Below are 20,213 nucleotides of genomic sequence, written 5' to 3'. Positions count from 1 at the left end.
CATCAGTTATACTGATAGGACAGCTAGAATTTCTGCCTATTTGAGGACCTGACCTTTGAGCTACTTCTACACCTCCAATTGCTCCCAAACATTTATAATAAAGGGAAAGCAGAAACTAATTACTAAAGACAACTGTAACTTGAATAGCCCAATCATTAACTTCACATAAACAGTCATACACCCCTTGTGATCTACTACAGAAATATATAACAGTCCACAAGAGGTTAAATAAACATCCTCTTTTTCTGGCCCTGTGTAGACAACAGAAACAGTGTAGGTAGAGACTGACACTAAACCACCATACAGGGCTGGTGGGATGTGCTGAGTCATAATGTGTGTTAGTCTGCTTTAAACTACTGAGCAACTGCCATCTTTGCTCACTGTAATTCTATACCAGAGATCGAGATTCAGACCACGATCCCATTTAAGCTCGTTGACAGAAATTGGTTTACATTCCCCCCACACCAACTATATGTCAGGAACAGGGCTTGGCGCCACCTCTTTCTGTATTTGAACCTTGGATGTACACAGTAGAATTCTTTTTTTTTCAGAATTCACAAAAGCAGTTCTTACCTGCTTGTGCAAGAAGCCAAATGTTTTCCAGATTTCTTACCCTAGAAATAAAAACATATATTAGACTGGAAAAAAACCTGCTATAAAGTCTGTACAGTATAGTACATAATGCCTTCCTACCTTGTTTCCAGTGCTATACAACTGGTACTGGGGAAAAATGATTTTTTGTTGTTTCGAAGGAGAAAACCACCAATAGCTGCCCTGACATTTAGTTGAAGGGCAGGATATTGTGACATCCTTAGAAAAAGGTGGGATTATGACATCAGCAGTATGAGAAAACTTTGCCATTGTAGCATATCTTGCAATGACATTCTTCTTGTCTTGACTATAAAAGAGTAACAGTACTTGCTTCTCACAGCACAGACATGTGCTGATTGCTTTGAAAAAGGTAAAGTGCTTTGTTTCTACTTGATATTTGTCACATTTAAGACAGTTTCTGGCTTAATGCCTTTGGAAGAAGTGATAATTATGACCACACTTTAAAATAATTTTTATATTTTTAAATAAAAAAGTAGGTACTGGGCACATAAAGTTCATGCTGATTTAGTACTGTGAACCAGTAAGGTGTAGTGATTAAAACATTACACTATGAATGACGAGACCCGAAATGCAATCTCCTTTCAGTCATAAGGCCCACTGTACTACCTTGGGTCTGTCATATTTTCGCTCAACCTAAACTATCCTCACAAACTTCTATCAGGACAGAACCACAGACACTGAGTTCCTCTCATAGGAAAGATGGTATAAAAAAGTAATCAACCACTATAGTGATGTGTTTGCAGAACTGATATTCACATTGATGTACTAGCTAGAAAAATACAAATTATAAATTTAAACAAGAACAATACAATGTGGTGTAGTGGTTACAGTATTTGACTAAGATCTTAAGAGACCTAGTTTTGAATCCCTGCTCTGTCATAGAAGCTTGCTTGGTGAGACACCCAGTCAGACACTGTCAAGTCTAATGTACCACATAGGTTTGTTAGGAAGCTAGAGGAAGGGAAAACAATATAAGATGGTTTGGGTCCCACTGGGAAGAAAAGTGGAACATAAATGAAGTAAATAAAAGCAATTGAATAAACTTACCTCCTTCATGTTCTCATTAATGAAAGAAGAGCTCCTTTTTCTAGGGAGATCAACAGGACGACCCTCAAGGTACAGTAAGTTCTGTTTTCTAACATTTTGGGCTTCAGATGCCATAATCTCTCAAATCCCTGTTTCCAAGACAAACAAATAAAAGTTGTTGGACACTCTTAAAGTTTAGCATTTTGAAAGTCTTAAAGATTTCCCAATATCTAAAATCATGACCAGTCATTAGTGTACTGGTAGAAATCCAAAGAGCACAGTAACAACGGCAGATTTCAAATTTACACACACATTAGTTGTCTGCAGTTCAGTGCCTTGGGGATTATTACACCCAACATGAAAATGAATTTCCCTACCAGTGATTCAGTTCCATGTAAAAACCTGAAGTTTCTACACTTTCTAGATTGTTATTTGGAAGAGTAATTTTTATTTGAAAACTTGTCATATTTTTGACCCAATAAGATTACCCGGAGAAACTTGCAAAGCAAACATAAAACTAAAAAACCAACCAAACACAAATATTAGCTTGCTCTATGCTTCATAATATAAAAGCTGTAGAGGAGTATTACCAGAATATTACTAGTATGAGGCATCTGTGCTGGTTAGTTAGTTGTGCCACTGGTGTCAAGGGCTTTTGGTCACGTTTAAACAATCTTGCTCTTTATGAAAAATATGAGCTTAATTGCTCTCAGTAGAATTTAATAATGACTAAACTTTAGGGAGAAATCACTAATTCTAAGAAGCAGTATAATTATAGACCCGCGCCCCCAAAAAGTTACAGGAAGTTGTAAATTATTGCTATATTTTTAGAAGAAGTTTTTCTGTCCTCTGTAATGGGTTTCAACAAGAACATTAACCCCTCTCTCCTTGCCAGAAAATGGGAAAGCAGAAATCAAAGTCAATATAATACCATTCTCCAAACATCAGTGCCTGCACAATACTAAAATACCCTGTTCCACAGAAAGATAATAGTGTGGTCAGTTGAGGTGCAGCGGTTGAGAAAATAGTATGCTTCTACATTAGAATATAGTCCCAAATGAAAATGAGAATTAACATTCATTTTCACGCACCACCTTTATCAAAACCATTATTTTGTGTATTGCTGAACATGGCATTTTGAAACAAGGGCATCAAATGACTATCAAACAGATGCCGGGGGTGGGTGGGTAGGGGTGCAGGGCTAGGTAGCCACTAAGACCCAGGTGGAGCATTCTACAACAAAGAACGTCTGGCATGATTTGTTCTGTGGTGAAAGAATATACGACTCTACTATTATCTTTATGTGGAACAGAGTATCACACGATACTAGCAAATGCATAAGCATATCTAATAGAATGTATATAAAAGCTCCACAATGTGCTTTATGTGAGGATGCCTCTGAAAATGGTTAAGAAACTTCAGGTCATCCAAAATGCAGGAGCCAGTCTATTATTGGGGTAGTATATGGATATATCACACTCATGCTGAAAGATCTGTACTGGGTGCCTGTTTGTTTCTGGACACAAATCAAAATGCTGGTTTTTACCTTTAAATTCCTAAATGGTTTGGAGTCAGGGTACCCTTTGGGATACTTGAAGGACCACATTTTCCCGTATTGTCTAGCCTGCTGTTTAAGATCTGCCCCACAAGCGCTGATCTCTGTGCCCTCTCCTTCAGAGGTGAGGCAGGTGAAAAACCAGCAAGAGGGCTATTTCAGTAGTGGCACCCTAATTTATGGAATGCCCATCCACTTGAGGCTCACTGGATGACCTATATTGCTACATTGGGGGTCATAAGAACATAAGAACATAAGAACAAGCCAGCTGGATCAGACCAAAGTCCATCTAGTCCAGCTCTCTGCTACTCGCAGTGGGCCACCAGGTGCCTTTGGGAGCTCACATGTAGGATGTGAACGCAATGGCCTTCTGCGGCTGTTGCTCCCGATCACCTGGTCTGTTAAGGCATTTGCAATCTCAGATCAAAGAGGATCAAGATTGGTAGCCATAAATCGACTTCTCCTCCATAAATCTGTCCAAGCCCCTTTTAAAGCTATCCAGGTTAGTGGCCATCACCACCTCCTGTGGCAGCATATTCCAAACACCAATCACACGTTGCGTGAAGAAGTGTTTCCTTTTATTAGTCCTAATTCTTCCCCCCCGCATTTTCAATGAATGCCCCCTGGTTCTAGTATTGTGAGAAAGAGAGAAAAATTTCTCTCTGTCAACATTTTCTACCCCATGCATAATTTTATAGACTTCAATCATATCCCCCCTTAGCCGCCTCCTCTCCAAACTAAAGAGTCCCAAACGCTGCAGCCTCTCCTCATAGGGAAGGTGCTCCAGTCCCTCAATCATCCTTGTTGCCCTTCTCTGCACTTTTTCTATCTCCTCAATATCCTTTTTGAGATGCGGCGACCAGAACTGGACACAGTACTCCAAGTGCGGTCGCACCACTGCTTTATATAAGGGCATGACAATCTTTGCAGTTTTATTATCAATTCCTTTCCTAATGATCCCCAGCATAGAGTTTGCCTTTTTCACAGCTGCCATGGTCAGGCCAAAAGTTTCTGTTCACCCCAGCTTTTAATTAAGTAGATTGATCTTTTATCACCATTTTAGTTTAGAAACGTATTTTAAGCTGTTGGGAGATACAGGGGTGGATGCATTTTTGTGGACATGCTGGGCTGGCTTTATGCCATCAGTTATTAAATTAATTTAGAGAAGACTGGGTTAGGGAAGAGGAATATAAGCGTTTAGAAGGTACAGTGTGTTTGAGGTTTTTAGGAGTTTTATACTGGGTTGATGTGGTTGATTTACTCAGCGGAATGGAACCAAGACTTATGTGTAGTACGAAGGTCAGTGTAGGGTCAGGGATTCCAGTGATCAGGGTCATGAGACGTATGACAGAGAGAGTTGGGAATGGAAGGGAAGAAGACAGAGATGTGGCTAGGCCCGTGGTGGCGAACCTTTGGCACTCCAGATGTTATGGACTACAATTCCCATCAGCCCCCTGCAAGCATGGTCAATTGGCCATGCTGGCAGGGGCTGATGGGAATTGTAGTCCATAACATCTGGAGTGCCAAAGGTTCGCCACCACTGGGCTAGGCTGTCTTCTTCCAACCTTTGTCCCATCCCGAGACAAAGGGATGTGGTAGGGCTAGAAGAATGACCCCCCGCCCCAAATCACTACGCCAATAACATCAAGCTGTATCTGTTGATTGGGAGGGTCAGCTGGATACCATGCTGGATGAGGTGTCTGGTGGAATGGTTGAAACAGAGTTGGTTGAAATGTAATCTGTGATACACACACAGGAGGGCTGAGGGAAGTTGATAGCCCAGGCACACCTCATACACAAACTTTTCAGACTAATCCTGTCAGGAAATCATACGCTTTGAAGAAAAATTTATCACTGTGAGGCTTCTTAACAGTAAATTAAACAAGAAATTATTTACAGGATTTCTCAATTTGATAGTACAGAGAGTTTTTATGCTTTTCTTTTCCTTAGGCAGGGAATACTTGGATGGTACAGTCAGTTCTTAATTTTACTGTAACTGTTTCAAATAAAATGTTTCACTACAAAATAGATCTTCATACACTCAGTTACTTCCTTCAGAGTAAACCTTCCTACACGGATCCCAAACAAGTACTAACCACTCACCCTTTCCTTCTCAGGGTATCACACTCGGCTGGAACAGAGCAAGCTTTGGGGTTTCTCTAAACCCTCTCTTGATTCTGCCAATTATGAAACACACACCCTCAGAGACTCTCTGGTCCCATATCTAGGTGCGGTCTCCTCAGAGACTAAAACCAAGTTCTTCATGTGGTCTTAGGGTTGTCCCAGTGAATAGGTCTCCTCTTATAGCTAACTGCAGCTTAGTCAGACAATCAGAGGGAGCTCTGGGTTAACTCATTGTGCTCCTGTCAGAACTGCCTCTTCAAATTAACCTGTTTTTTGTTGTTGTTGCCCATCACATAATCCATCAAAGAAGGAGGTCCTGTGGCTTAGCCAGAGGAAACTCAACATTGGGATCTCAGTTGCTGAATTTAGATGGGGTGGAATCCCACACCTACCACCAAAAGTCTGGGTGTGATTCTGGATGCCTTTCTTTCTATGAAGGCCCATAGAAAATGGTGTTTTGCCAACTTGGCCAAGCTAAGCAACCTACAGTTTTGTACCAACCTAGCCTCACACTCTCACATCCAACCAACCTAGTCAATGAATCATGAGATGGTCACCTAGCCACTTTGAACTATGATATGCAGTTCGCTCTATGAGGGACTATCCTTGGGCTTGCTCCAGAAAATTCAGCTGGCCCAAAATGCAATGGCAAGGGATCTTTCAAGAATTCTTTTAAGATCACATAATCAGCCTGTACTTCGCCAGCTGCACTGATTACCAGTTGAATATTGGAGGTTTTGGGTTAACTTTAAAGTCCTAAATAGTCTAAAACCATCATACTGGAGACTGTGTCTCTTTCAATATACCCCCAAGGATGGCACTGCACTCTACTGGACTTATCTACTGGAGGTCCCTGGTTCTAGAAGTGTCTGGCTGTCTTAAACCAGAGCTTGAGCTTTTTTGGCTCTGGCCCTGGCCAATTGAGACCTGGGCCTTGATGGATTTAGTATAATTCCACAGGGCTTGTAAAATGGAGATGTTTCACCAGGCCGATGGTTGAGGCAGCAATGACGATATCATTGCTGGCCTTCCTACCCTTCCTTACTTTTCTCATTATACTGTTATAAGCAGTGGGATTGATGCTGTTTAGGTTCTTCGTTCATGGCTGTTCAACCCAGGAAGCTGCCATATGCTCCAGCTTTATGGCCACAAGGGGTGGATGGGTGGGTAATTTCAACTGATAGGATTTTAGTGATGAACAAATATATATATTTGTATGGTATTTTATACACTAAGCTGCCTTGAGCCTATATTTGGTTGGGGAAGGGATATAAATTCAATTTGAAATACATAAATAATTTTGGACTGTGTTTTAAAGCTGAATTTTAGTTAATGCATTTTAATGTTTTATTTTTTATTATATTTATTTTGTAACCTTACAAACTCATAAAGTTTAATGAAGTCAACTGCACCTTGAATATTAAGTTTCAGAATCTTCCATCAATTTTGCTGTCTCCCATTCATTCAAAGCAAATTATGGTTTAAGCAAAGCAAGGGTGTGTAATTAACAAAATCTCATTCTTCCCATGTGTTGACTGTGATAATTACACTTTAAAATTTTAATGAAAGTAAAATTGTAAACCCTGGAATTTCTCTTTATGATATCAGTATTATAATTAACTTGCATAACAAGGAAATCAAACTATAAGTATTTTATAGGTTGGATCTAACCACAGTTCTGCTGTAGAAAAAGAGAATAGGGGTATCCCTTGATCCCACAAGGGTTATGCTGAGAATAATGGGACTTGCATAGACAAAACCCACATGAGACAGGGACTACAGTAAGGAGATTCAGCCACCTTTCCCCCTCAAACTCACCTACATTTGAAATTTGATTTCATGGTCACATTTGATATGTTCACACACTGATTTTTACCCCACCATTTTGGCAATATGCTTTGCCACCGCTTTCTAATAAAATTGGACATTTTATTGTTAATAGTGATTTTCAGGAAAAAAAAACCCAGCTTCATATGGTACAGCTTTAAATGGTTCAAAGTTTCTTGTAGAAACTTTGATCAACAATATTCATAAGAATCAGAAATAGATTAATAGAAAAATATAAATTGTGGTTACACACATGGAGCAGTTGGCATTTTTACAGAACTGCCTGCAAAACCAAAGTGCTATTCATTCTGCTCAGCAAATTAAAAGTTGTCTAGTCAAGCTACTTAGCTCAGCTGAAATCATTACTTATTACATGAGTAATCTACAGAAGAGACCTATGACCATCTTAAATTAAGTCTCTGGGATAGAATCCTAAAACCACTTACTTGTTTACAAGTTGTACAAGGAGCAAGTACAGTGCAGAGAAAAGGTAATTGTAAAGTTCCCTGGAATCTGATTGGGTTTATTTATTTTTATTTATTTATTTATATTTTAGATTTATATAGGCCGCCTCTTCCCCGGAGGGCTCGAGGCGGCTCAACAACATGGCTGTTATTAACAGCAACTCAACAGCATAACTTAAACATTAAAACTCCGGCAGCAGTTACAAATAATTTAAAAATAATTTTAGAACGATCCAAGCTATTCAACAATACAAAACAGTATAAAACAGTTCAAACAGGCGCCCGTTCCTAAGGCTAAAAGCAAGAGAAAAATGAAAAGAAGGAAGGGAGGGAGCAGGTGGGCCCAGATGGAATCATAGCAGGCCCAACCAAGATGACAACGATGGAAATTCGGCAGCATTTCAGTAAGTAAAACCGCGGCCCGGCCTCACCAAAGGCCCGGTGGAATAATTCTGTCTTACAGGCCCTGCGGAACTTCGCCAAGATCCCGCGGGGCCCGGACTGATGGAGGCAAGGTATTCCCACCAGGCTGGGGCCAGAGCCGTGAAGGCCCTGGCCCGGGTTGAGGCCAGCCGCATCGTCGCGGGGCTAGGGTCACCAGCAATTCTGCCACTGCCGGTGCGCGAGTGGCCTATGTGGGACATAAGGGGTGATGCGGTCCCGTAGATATGAGGGCCCCATGCCGCGTAAGGCCTTGAAGGTTGTTACCAGCACCTTGAAGACGATCCGAACTCCACTGGGAGCCAGTGCAGACGCACAGGGGTGATATGATCTGAGTAGTCACCACCTGTCAGAAGCCGCGCTGCTGCATTCTGGACCAGCTTCAACTTCCGGATCAATCGCGAAGGCCAGCGTAAAGCGAAGTTACAGTAATCTAACCGCGAGGTGACTGTCGCATGGATCACAGTGGCCAGGTCGGTCTGGGAGAGATAGGGGGCCAACCGCCGTGCCTGGCGAAGATGAAAGAACGCAACCTGGGTGACATGGGCCACCTGGCTCTCCATTGACAAGGCAGAGTCCAGGCGGACCCCCAGGCTACGAGCCAGGGATGCCGGGGCCAGAGCGACCCCCTCCAATATAGGCGGCTGGAATTCCCTTGGTCTCTCCCCCCGGCCCAGCCAGAGGACCTCCGTCTTTGTTGGATTAAGTTTTAACCTACTCTGCTTCAACCAACCAGCGACCGACTCCAAACAATGCTGTAGAGCTGCAGGGGCAGAGGCCGCCCCCCTCTCCATCAACAGAATGAGCTGGGTGTCATCCGCATATTGGTGACAGACCAGCCCAAAGCTCCGCACCAGCTGAGCAAGGGGTCGCATGTAGATGTTAAATAAAAGCGACAATAGCAAGGAGAGGGTCTCCTGCCATCCCCCTCATGCTGTTTTCTTCAATAACAATGGCTGCGCTGGGGACAGTAATTTGCTCATCTTTGGAGCTGCTGTGCTACTGTGGGAGCCAAGTGTGGGGTGCCTAGACCTAACCCGTCAAAAAACTTAGCATGTAATTTGGCTCGAACACCAATTACATATACATATCACAAATTATAAAGAACAAGGCAGCAAGTCTCTTGTGCACCATCAGGATGCCTACAAACTTGGTACACAAGAGAAAAAAGAAAGAAGAATGAGGGTTTGTTTGATTCTCACCATAGAAGAGCAACATTTATGATGTAGTAATATAGCCATAATGACAACCCCTATTCACATTAGTAACTTCCAAACCAGCCAGTGTGGTATAGTGGTTAGAGTGTTGATCTGGAAGCCCCAGGTATGAAAATCACTCTGCCATGGGAACTTGCTTGGTGACCTTGGGCTAGTCACACATTCAGACTAACCTACCTCACAGAGTTACCGTGCAAATAAAATGGAGAAAAAGAAAACCATGTAAGCCACCTGGAAAAAATGGAGGGGTATAAACAAATTAACTAAATGAAAATGATAGCCATTTCATCCACAGTAACTTGGTACTGACATAATGCTGCCCAACTGACTTATCACTGTCTGTTTCGGACACATTTCAGTTAACTGCAGGCCTGGCTATGGGATAGAGATGGCTATAAATTCTCTGGTGGACGATCTGTTTACAAATGTATAAAGGGAAAGCATCACTCCAGAACTAGCTTTCAGTACCTGAGGGCATATGATACCTATGAAAATGTGATCTCATGGAGATACTAAGAGATGAAGATGGTCGTATGTAGAGTGGTTTTCAAATAGTTTCAAACTCTGACATAGTATACACAGAGGATAACTGTGAATAAAACTGACGAGATGAGTGGAATCTCACATGCGTGATCCCACTAGGGTCAGAATTATCCTCGAGGCTCTTCATCATTTTTGTCTAGTTGCTCAATAAGATCAAGAGTTGTAGACTTGTGTGTTCCGATGCTGATGAAACACAGTTGTATCTTTCTTTAGAAAAGATACAGCTACCATAAAACCTAGAAGCTTCTTTCTCACTCCTGCGCTTGAGTTGTGAGACAGTGATTGGATAGCTAAGAAGAACAAACTAAAACTGAACCTAGATAAGATGGAGGTTATGCTGGCTGGCCGAGGCTCTGTTCTAGGGCTGATGTTCATTTTGGATGAACTTGGATTGATTTGGACAGTTATTGTACAGTTTAGGCAATTCCTTGATTCAGCTTTGCTGGCTGCAAAGCACTAAGGATAAGACAGAAATCTAAATCATCATCATCATCAATTAGTGCAGTCGCAAAGAATGCCTTCTGACAACTCTGTTAGGCACACAAGTTTGGACTCAGTTGACTTGACCATGATTACCCACTGAAACCTCATAGACTACTTTAACATGCTCTGTGTGGGCTGAAGACAACTAATGCAAAATGCAGGGACTGTTCTGGAACACAGAATTTGTTTTCAGACCTGGTTCAAAGTGTTAGTGTTTACTTCAAGTCCTGAGACTTAAGATGCTGGCAAGACCTCCTCTCCCTATATCAATCCAGGCATCAACTGTACTTTACTCAGTAATTCCTAGGAAACATGCCTTCATATGAGTCTGTAAGAACAGATACAGCTGAGGTATGATGAGCTGTTTCAAAGGTAACCATATTGAAGTACAACAGCAACATGGAGGTCAGATAATCTTCAGCTTTTTAAATTAACATTTGGTGAGAATCTTTGGCTGTATCCCTTGACAGGAAGGTTTTCCTTGTTTTTAAAAGAATGAATCCCTTTGATTAGTATGATGTATATTTAAAAATAAATAGGGATAACAGTTAGATTTACTACTATGGAAATACTACAAATGGTTGGGTATCCAACTCTGCGATATTTCAGAGGAAACTGATTATTTCAAACTTTGGCAAATTTTCTTCATCTTTATGAGCCATCCCAAAAATGTAGAAGCCTTTGGGGTTTTATTTTAATGACCATTCTGTCTAATGACTGCTACCATAAAACCTAATCTTTAAGTCTTTAAAGTTTCTTGTAATTTCTTTTAAAGTTGTAAGGAAAAATTAAGTTGGGGTAAACCTGCTCCTCATCACAACAAAAAGCTTACCTGTATCCCCCACCTAAATAAGCTTTGTATTTGTACTGAGAATTACCAAGAGGCCCTTACTGATCTAGGTGCCACAACAAATCACTAAGTACCCGGGCACCTGAAATCTGCCAAGACCTGTATGAGATGGGATGCTGGGCTCAACAGACCACTTGTCTGATCCAGCAGGGCCCTTATTATGTTCTTAATTGTACCGTACTTCAATCCCATTGGCCGAAATGCTAAAAGCAGAGGTCACAGCCTGTAAAGCCTATGAAGCAGTCAGAGAAAAGCACAGGAGGAAACAGTGTCATAAGATCCAAACTTTCCATTTACAAGCTTGTTTTATTTCCTTGAGAACACAAGACCAACATGTTATAGTCAAGTTTTTCATTGAGAATATGATCATTTTCACTCTGTTATAGAGGATTTACATAAACAGACTCTTCAAAGAATTGGATCAAGCAGATCAGTTCTCAGATTGCTACAAAAGTAATACAAGAAACCATCATGCGAGAAAATACTTCAGAAAACTTATTTAAACACTTCCTACAGAGCAGTTTGTGTTTGCCTTAAATACTTTGTGTGCTAGCTTGTACGGTTATGGAACAAGATATTCCTTTAAATATTCAACTGAAGGGATTCTTTGGATGTGGTACTCATTCTGTAGGTCACCTGACTTTAGAATTACAAGTATTTGAATGGTTACAACCTGTGTTCAAAATAACTTTGAATCATTTTTAATTGTAACAGCAAGCAGGTGGTTTACATTATTATCTGCAAATGCAATATAGGACAGACTTTGAGATCAATAAAGGTGTGCATTGCTGAACACAGATCACATATAAAGAGCAGGACAGTAGAAGCACCAGTAGTTCAGCATTTTATTCAAGCGGGACATTCAGAGGATGAATTTAAATTATTTACTACTGAAACAGCAAATATACATCATTATAACTATAGCAACATTCAGAAGTCCTTAACACAACAGGATCTAAATTAATCCTGAATGGGTAAAATTCCGGTATATAGATTTATCCAGCTTCATATACAGGATCTATGAAATTTTGGGTCACTGTAGATTCACACTGGGTGTAAGTTGCTGCAGAACAGTCACCTTCATTGTTATTGCAACTAGATGCAAGCTGAGCATGACCAGAGCTCTGTCTGCTGCAGGCTGGTTTGGATAAGCATTTGGCTTGCCCTATGAATACATGGCGATAAGCTTTGTATGGAGTTCACACTGAGGATAAGAATTCAAGATTTCAATACTATAAAATGGCAAGTCATTCTTACAGCTTTTATAATTGGGTATACTATTTTAAATAAGCAGTAGTTTTAATACAGCATTATAATTACTGTAGGACTTGAAATGTTGATTTGATTTGCAACTTTAGTGGCTACATTGGGGTAAGCCAAATGCCTGTTGTATTATGAATTTGAAATTAACCTGTAAGTATAAGCAGCAAATGTGTTTTTTTTCTCACAGAATTATTTGAAGCTCTATAACCAGAATATAGAACTGTTTCAACAGTGGAAGTGGCTGAAAAAGGCTTTCAACCATGAAACAAGAGATATACCTAGCTGCCTGTCTCAAGGCATTGGCATTCCTCAACAAATTGAAACTTCAACATTCATTCATACAGTGTGGAGCTTTGGGATTCTTCTACCTTTGTGACTATGAATTTTTCCACACTACACATGGCTTGATTAAGATATTTGCAGCTGATGTGTATGTTCTCTGTATCATTTACACTGCAATACTAGAGTAGACAATATATCTTCAAAATTGATGTTATCTATAGTTCGCTTACACAGTTTTGAATGCTTGTTTTCTACTGTGTACCCTTGCTATATTTAATCTATTTTGGTTTTTTCCAGCAGTTTCCTCTTGTCTTATCTTCAAGGATCTGAAGACCTCTTTACCATTTTCCTTCCTATAGCAGAAAGTACACAGGTCCCCTGTGCTAATGCCACACGGAGGGAAGCTCAGGAAAATGACAGCAACTCTGGAAAGAAGGTAAAAATAGTTTCTATAACAAGGCAGGTTATTTTTAATACAAACTGATTTTATCTGTATTTTAATTGTCATTTTTTATGGTTTTATTTTGATTGAATCTATATATTGGAAGCTTCCCTGAGCCTGCAAGGGGAAGGGCGGCATATAAATATCAAATAAATAAATAATAACAAAGGTGATCAGCTGGCTTTTTCCACAACTTTCAGCAGAGTTCAATTCCAATGGTTTCTGAAAATGGAATGATTCTTCTTCTCTAGGTCTTAATCTTACAGTAAGACTAACAAGCTAGTTTTGTATATGGTGGGTCCCGCCCATCGAGTATAAAGTAGGGCGTTTGTGTTTTTAAAAATGTAGCCGCCCATCATCAGTCTGAAGAAAGGTAGCTCTAAACCATCTGGAGCTTTTGATAATATGAAGTTGCTTTTTCTCAACCTTATGAGCAGTTTCCAGTGCAGACAGCTTCTCAAGAATTGCTATTTGGTAAGCTGCCTTAGGGGATAAAACTGAACTGCCAACTGGAATTTGCTTTGCAGAAGACAATTATAGACCAGCTAACCTTTTCCTGAAATAAGAGAAAATAGTAAAAATGTAAAGAGCAAGAAGCAGATAGTTATATCTATGAGTTTTTCCAGTTCTACCTATTACATGTAAGATTTACATAATGGGGAAGTTATGACTACACATTGATAAATATTTGTAACAAAAGTTTTCTGCGGCAGGTAATTTCTAAACACTTCATCAACATGACTTAATGCTCAGTGTACCATCAGGAGCCTTCAACTGACTCATAAAGAAAGGAATGATGAACTTATTACCCTCTTACTATAAAACTAATGAACCTTACATTGCAATATATTGAATCACAGGACCTACATTTAGTCTTAGCATCAGTTTTATTACTTGAAGATCCACAGTTAAAGGGAAGAAATGTAGAACGTTGTAAAAAATCCGGGAAGGAGAAATTCTCCTGGAAATTGCAAGTTTTTTTCTGTCATGTAATGTTGGAATAAATGGGCCATCAAAGAATAGAAATAAATGTCTTGTCCTAAAGGTCCTGTTTAACATTTCAAATAACCCCAGGGTGAATGATTAACTGCTTGACATTTAAATGGACCTTTCAAAAGCATACTGTGCCAAATCTGGAGTTCCAAAAGGGGATCCTACCACCCAGTAGAACATTCAGACTAATCTGATTAAGTTGTAGCACCAACTGACTAGTATCTGACACACTAGAAAATCTCAAATTTGCTGTTCAGTAAAAGGAGCCAACAGGAGACTAAGCTTGCATTGATATCCTCACTGGTACAGAATTGCTGCAGTTTATATTTTATTATTAAACTAGTGAGATAGTTCAGCATAGCGAGGACAGAATTCCACTGACTGACAATAATTCCCACTGTCCTAGATGTCAAAAAGAGAATTCTGTGACCATACCAGCCCCCTTCCTTTCACTCTGTCAACATCTGAGACTTCCTTCCTAAGCTGGGTATAGTTATATTGGGAGCAGAACCAGTCGAGGTTGTCTCCTCTTGAGGAGCTGCATTCAGAACAACCTACTAGAGGCAGAAACATTAAACTCAGTAGTCACCCCCCCTTTGCCCTCCCAGCAAAAAGCAGGTAATAATCAAGGGACCATGATAGAAAGTCAGTACCACTGCTAAATTGAACAATCTCTGCAGACTCCCAAAACTCAACTCTAGAATGCTGTAAAAAAAGATGAAAAGTGGATAGCATTCGTGCTTTGTCAGAAGAAAACTACCCATCACTACCTCTCTCGGACCACACTGTTGTTGTGAGGATAAAAGGGTGAACCCAAAGCCCCCACCATCCCATGAATGCTGCCTAGAGTCCCCAGAGAATGTGAGGAATTACCTGCACAAATGAGTTTTAGGATTGACACACAACAGTAGGGGAACACTTTTATTAATTTTGACCAAATAAAATCTATTTGAAGGGGGGAAAGAATAATTAAGAGTTCATTCCCTACTAATGCTCCTGGATTTTTAAAAACAGACCAGTAGAATTCTATTTAAGGTTAAAAAGTAGCCATAGTCCTGGATCTGTATTTGAGTGATTACAACATTGCAAACCAGGGCTAAACAGTAACATCCTTCATTTTGAATTCAGGGAATTGACGAGATCCTGAAGACATAGCTGAAGTAAAAAAATGTGAATCAGATCCAATCAAGTCAGCTATACAATAAAGTGGGTATGATCTTCCCCCCGGTCTTTTAAAGCTATGCTAAAATACTTAAACGCCTGACATTCAGTCAGCCTTGCTTTTGCCCCACTCACATCCCATTATACTTTCAAGTATTCTTGACATTTTTGTATTTTTAAGTACTTTTCTTTCTTTTGTTCTATTTGCTTGGATGACTTTTAGTTGTTGTACCTTTAAGAACTGATACAGTTCTTGGAAGGATGTAGCTATCCACAATATATCAATCTGCACCCTACCTGTTTATAGTATTTAACCAGAGTGTGCACAGAAAGAGACATATGGCTAATTGCATGAGGGAACAGTGCTGACCATCTTGCAGTAGACTATTGTGAGGCAGCTTCTTTAAAAACCCGCCTTGGAGCCAGATGGCTTTGATAACTATCATCAGTTCAGTAACCTCTTTTTTGGACGAGGTATTTTAGCTGGTGATGGCTGCTCAACTGTAGGCCATATTGGATGACTCTAATCTTCCAGATCTATTTGAATCTGGTTTGGGATTGTGTTGGCCTTGAAACACGTAGTAACCCCAAAGGATGACTTATTCTGAAAGAATGACTGGGAGAATGACCCAGATCTCTCAATAGAATTCTCTAGCATCAACTACATTATTCTTTTGGATTATCCATCTGAACCAAAGCACAGTATTACAGATTCCACCTGACATATAGGTCCCAGAGGTTGATATTGAAGGACATTTGTTTGATGTCATGATTCTTTTACAATTGTGTTCCAGAAAGTCCCCCTTGGAAATGTTTTGAATATCTATGCAAAACCACTAAAAGTGTCATGCCAAAATACTTTTTTCCTTTCCGTCCAAATCAGGTTAGTCAAGCTGATATGGTGAGCAGTCACCTGAATTTGGTAAAAGACTGGAGGAGAGCAAATAAACTAAAACTCAGTCTATATAAGATGGCAGTTTTGCTGATCAGTAATTCAGTTCAAGGAGATTATATTTGGCATACCCTGGATAGAACTGCCTCCCTTCCAATTAATAACAATTTGTATTCTGAGGATGCTGCTAAATTTGTTCCTTGTTCTGGACAATCAGTTAGCCTATTTAGCATGAGGGGAGTTAGCCTACTTAGCATAGCAGTTACAATCTTTCCTGGCCAATGTTATGAATGCACTACAGGGCTGTCCTTGAAAATTATTCAGAAACTTCAACAGGTTCAGAATATAATAACAATGTTATTACATTGAAGAGGTTTTAGTGAAAGATCCACAATGGCCACTAGAGATCCCAGGGACACATCAAGGAGCTAGTTTTGACTTACAGTCACAGGTTATCTTCTGGAGTAGGACTATCTTCTCCCAACTAATGTGAACGAGCAAGTTTAGAAGAGGGAATTGGGATTCACCTGACCCCCAAGAACAACTGTTACTGTCCACAGATCAGTTGGGATTATTTACAAACTCGCATTCAAATACTACAACATCACAATAATATACCCCTCATCTCAGCTTCCCAAGCATGCTTAAAACAAGGATCTGATCAAATTATTAGCTTCATTCACACACTCATGGCAAATAGGCTGATGGGTCTCAGTGCAAGAGAACTTTCTGTTGTTCATCAAGTACCAATATGTATATATCAGAGCTCGCAGATGTCTCTTAAACCTTTGGTTGCATTTAGACAACATGTAAATCCTGAACTTTAAAAAACTGAACAGAATATCAAAGTTACACAGATGAATCAGAAGTATAATTGCAATGAGGACATGAAGGCAATATTTCAGTGAAAAGACAGAAAGCCACTTTTAAACATACAAAAACTTCTTATGCTACACTTAAAATATTACTACACCAATATTTTCCTGAGCTTTAAATGGCTCCATGCTACATATACTGATTTGACACCAATAAATGAAATGAGCTAACAAGAACCTGGAATCTACTGAATGTGCCCAGTACAGCTGTTATCTGGTTTTACAAACACATCTCTTGGTTATCAAATCATTTCTTCAAACACCCCTACATTAACCAAGCATTTTGTTTTTCTCGATCAGTAAGAGCACCTAACAAAATTAAGAATTACTAAACAACCTCCTGTAGGTTTTAACTTCCCTTACAGAGACGAAGCATTCACTAAGAAATACCTTCAACACTGCTGATGTATTCATTCCTTTTTATAGAACTCCCTGCAAGCAACCACAAGCTAAACTTTTTTGTACAATCACACAATACTGGACAACACTTTCAGCAGCTGCGTTATTAAGAAAATTCTTCATTGAAACATTTTTTATTCATCCGGATGTTGTGGAGGCACAGAAACTGAGAACATAATCAGGGCAAGAAAAGCACATTTCAGTATCATTCCACATACTTCTGCATCTCAGGAGCAAATTTAATACTTGGGATGGCATACATGATTTACTGTTGTGCTATTTTCGAAGCTACGCTTGGCAGAGAGCACTTGCTAGGGATTCCATCCTGTTCCGATACAGGTGTAGCCTTCCCAACAAGTACTAGGCAGGTAGAGACTAGCTAACTCCATCCCCGCCCATGAGAACTCCTCCCAACAGGAACAACAAGTAAAGGGCCTCCGCACCTGAGGACGCCTCGGGAAACAGAAGCAACGAGAAAGAAGCGTCCCCTCTCCTCTCCCCTCCCCACCCCAGCGAGGCACTCAAGCACAATCTGACTTTGGTCTGTTCAGAAGTAGAGAGAGGGAGGGGAAGACATCACCATGTGAGTGTAGCGGCCTGGCCAGCACAAGAAAAAGTTCAGGAAACCCCACAGGCCCACCGGCTGCCACTCACCTGCCGCCGCTCATGGTCCAGCGCTGCTACTGTAGCTGCTGCCGGCCCGGCCTCAAATGGAAGCTTGCAGCGGCGAAGTCCTACCGCCGGGGCCCACTCAGCGTCGCCAGCGCCATTCAAACTCCGCCGCAGTGCATGCTGGGACCGGAGAGTCCGGCGAGCGGGGAAGGCCCGTTGGAGCTTTTCTTTCCCCGCCCCTTCTCTTCTTGGCTCCGCCCACACGCGCGCGCGAGCCCAACGGCCCAGGTTTTGGCCCCGACGCCGCAAAGAACGCGCGGCCTCTGTAGACCGGCGTGCCGGTGCTTCCCCAAGCCCGCCTTCTCGTCAGGCTCCCCACACTTCAACGGGTCGACGGGGGAGGGGGTCCTCTCCAAGTGAGCAGGTGCTTCGCTCTGTGGGACTGCGGGAGGTTGCGACAGGAGCGAGGAAATGAATTAAGAACAGGAGGTTGCGGGTGTTCTGCAGACCTGTAGTCAGACTAGTCTGTAATTAAAGTTCCTGTCGATTAGTCCATCTCATTATTATCGCAGCTTGTTTCTCCTCAACCTGATTCCACGCTCGTAAGACTTCAGGTCATATTGCAAATCATATTGCCCTCTTGATTCATGGGCAAATGATCACCTTAGAAATTGCCGGTTCAAGTATTCAGGTACTCATAGGAACGGGCCTCTTCATTTCACTCGTTAAAGGTATAATAAACTATGTCATCGAAACGGCAGTTCTGGTTTTCATTTCATATCTCTTTTTCCTGTGAACTCAATACCACGCGGTCACTTCAGGTGCACGACTCTCCCTCACGCTTTACTTTCCTACACAATGGGTCTTCCCCCATTTTACTCAATCGGCTTTAATGAAATCTAGATCCCAAATGTCAAATTCATCTTAATTTTTTTCCTCTCCAGTTGGGCCACCTGATGCTACTGCACTGATTTGAAATGCGCACTTCGGTAAATGTTTATAGGATTACAGTATTAATGTTATAAAAATTTTCCAGACATTTTAAAAAGCAGCTTAATCATTTGTGAAATGCAGTGACTTATATAAGTCAGGTTTTAAAACGTGACAATTTTGTGATGTTGCAACAGCACCTTGGATTGTAAGGTAATGTATATTATCATATTTCTAAGTAGTGTCATGAGGTGATTATGGTGTGTCAAGTAATTTGATGATTGTAAACATCCTGAATGGTTCAGTTCAAGGCATTTCTCAAGGTATGAAGAATTCACTGTATGTAGATATGTGGATAAGAGAAAGTAGTATAGTACTTCATAGAATTATTTTGTTGATGGTATTTTCTCAACACATGGAACAGAATAATGTGCTTATATAATATTTCATTTATACTTTGTTCCACATTGAGGACATCACCTTTCCTTTATTTATACTAATAACCCTGTGAGGTAGATTAGAATGAAAGCTCATGATTGGCCCAAGGTCACCCAAGAAGCTTCTGAAGCACAATGGGGATTTGAACCAGGACAGATATTCTAATGACTATCGTGCTTGTTTTCAGCCATAAATTTATATTTAATGGGAACTTAACTTTCTTAAATGTAGAAGTGAATCAAAGTTAATTGAATAGTTCACATTCTCTTTGATCAGAATACTAGCTATGTCTGTATTATTTGTTTATTATGTAAAGGTCTTGATTCCTTTTACTATCTTAGGTTGCAGTACAGTTAAGTCCCTACCAGCTATATCACTTCATTGTGTGTATTTCTGTATAACCATATTTAAAATCATTCTGTATACATGGTCATTGATGGCAGGAACTGTTATTCCTGGGCAAAATACTAGTCTAATTTGATGATGATCCCTATGTGGGAACATTGGTAATAATTTAAAGGAGAGGGCTAGCCTAGTTTTCTGTTCCAGGAAGAAAGTAACTCCACATCCTAGGCTTTGGTCCAGGGACTAGAAGTGTACTTTTATCACACAATACATCTTCTCCATATGTTCAGGGCTAGTAGCAGTGTCTACACTACATAGCAAAAGGAACTTTGTCACTATGGTGACTTCAGAGAGTTAATTAGATGTAAAGTACAAAGAAATGTATTATTAAAATGTCACACAACTTTTTAAACTATCCTAAACAGGATTACACAGAAGT

The 20,213-nt window shown here is 40.4% G+C and overlaps 1 protein-coding gene across 2 annotated transcripts in view; it reads right to left on the bottom strand.

Annotated features, from left to right (window-relative positions):
• Positions 1–18,254, bottom strand: part of KATNBL1 (katanin regulatory subunit B1 like 1) — a 33,772-nt gene extending 15,518 nt beyond the window's left edge. Inside the window, exons 1-3 of one of the 2 annotated variants that reach the window (XM_048486299.1) lie at positions 18,104–18,254; positions 1,660–1,787; positions 574–614 (exon numbers count right to left, since the gene is read on the bottom strand). In XM_048486299.1, the coding sequence (XP_048342256.1) occupies positions 574–614; positions 1,660–1,773 (155 nt within the window). In that variant the 5' untranslated portion in view covers positions 1,774–1,787; positions 18,104–18,254. The remainder of the gene's footprint in view (positions 1–573; positions 615–1,659; positions 1,788–18,103) is intronic. The other variant, XM_048486298.1, reaches the window with a different exon arrangement.
• Positions 18,255–20,213: the final 1,959 nt, after the last annotated feature.

The sequence above is a fragment of the Sphaerodactylus townsendi genome, linkage group LG02 (assembly GCF_021028975.2).
Source record: "Sphaerodactylus townsendi isolate TG3544 linkage group LG02, MPM_Stown_v2.3, whole genome shotgun sequence".
NCBI lineage: Eukaryota > Metazoa > Chordata > Lepidosauria > Squamata > Sphaerodactylidae > Sphaerodactylus > Sphaerodactylus townsendi.
Note: the sequence above shows the minus strand (reverse complement) of the source record. Positions and strands in the feature narration are given on the sequence as shown.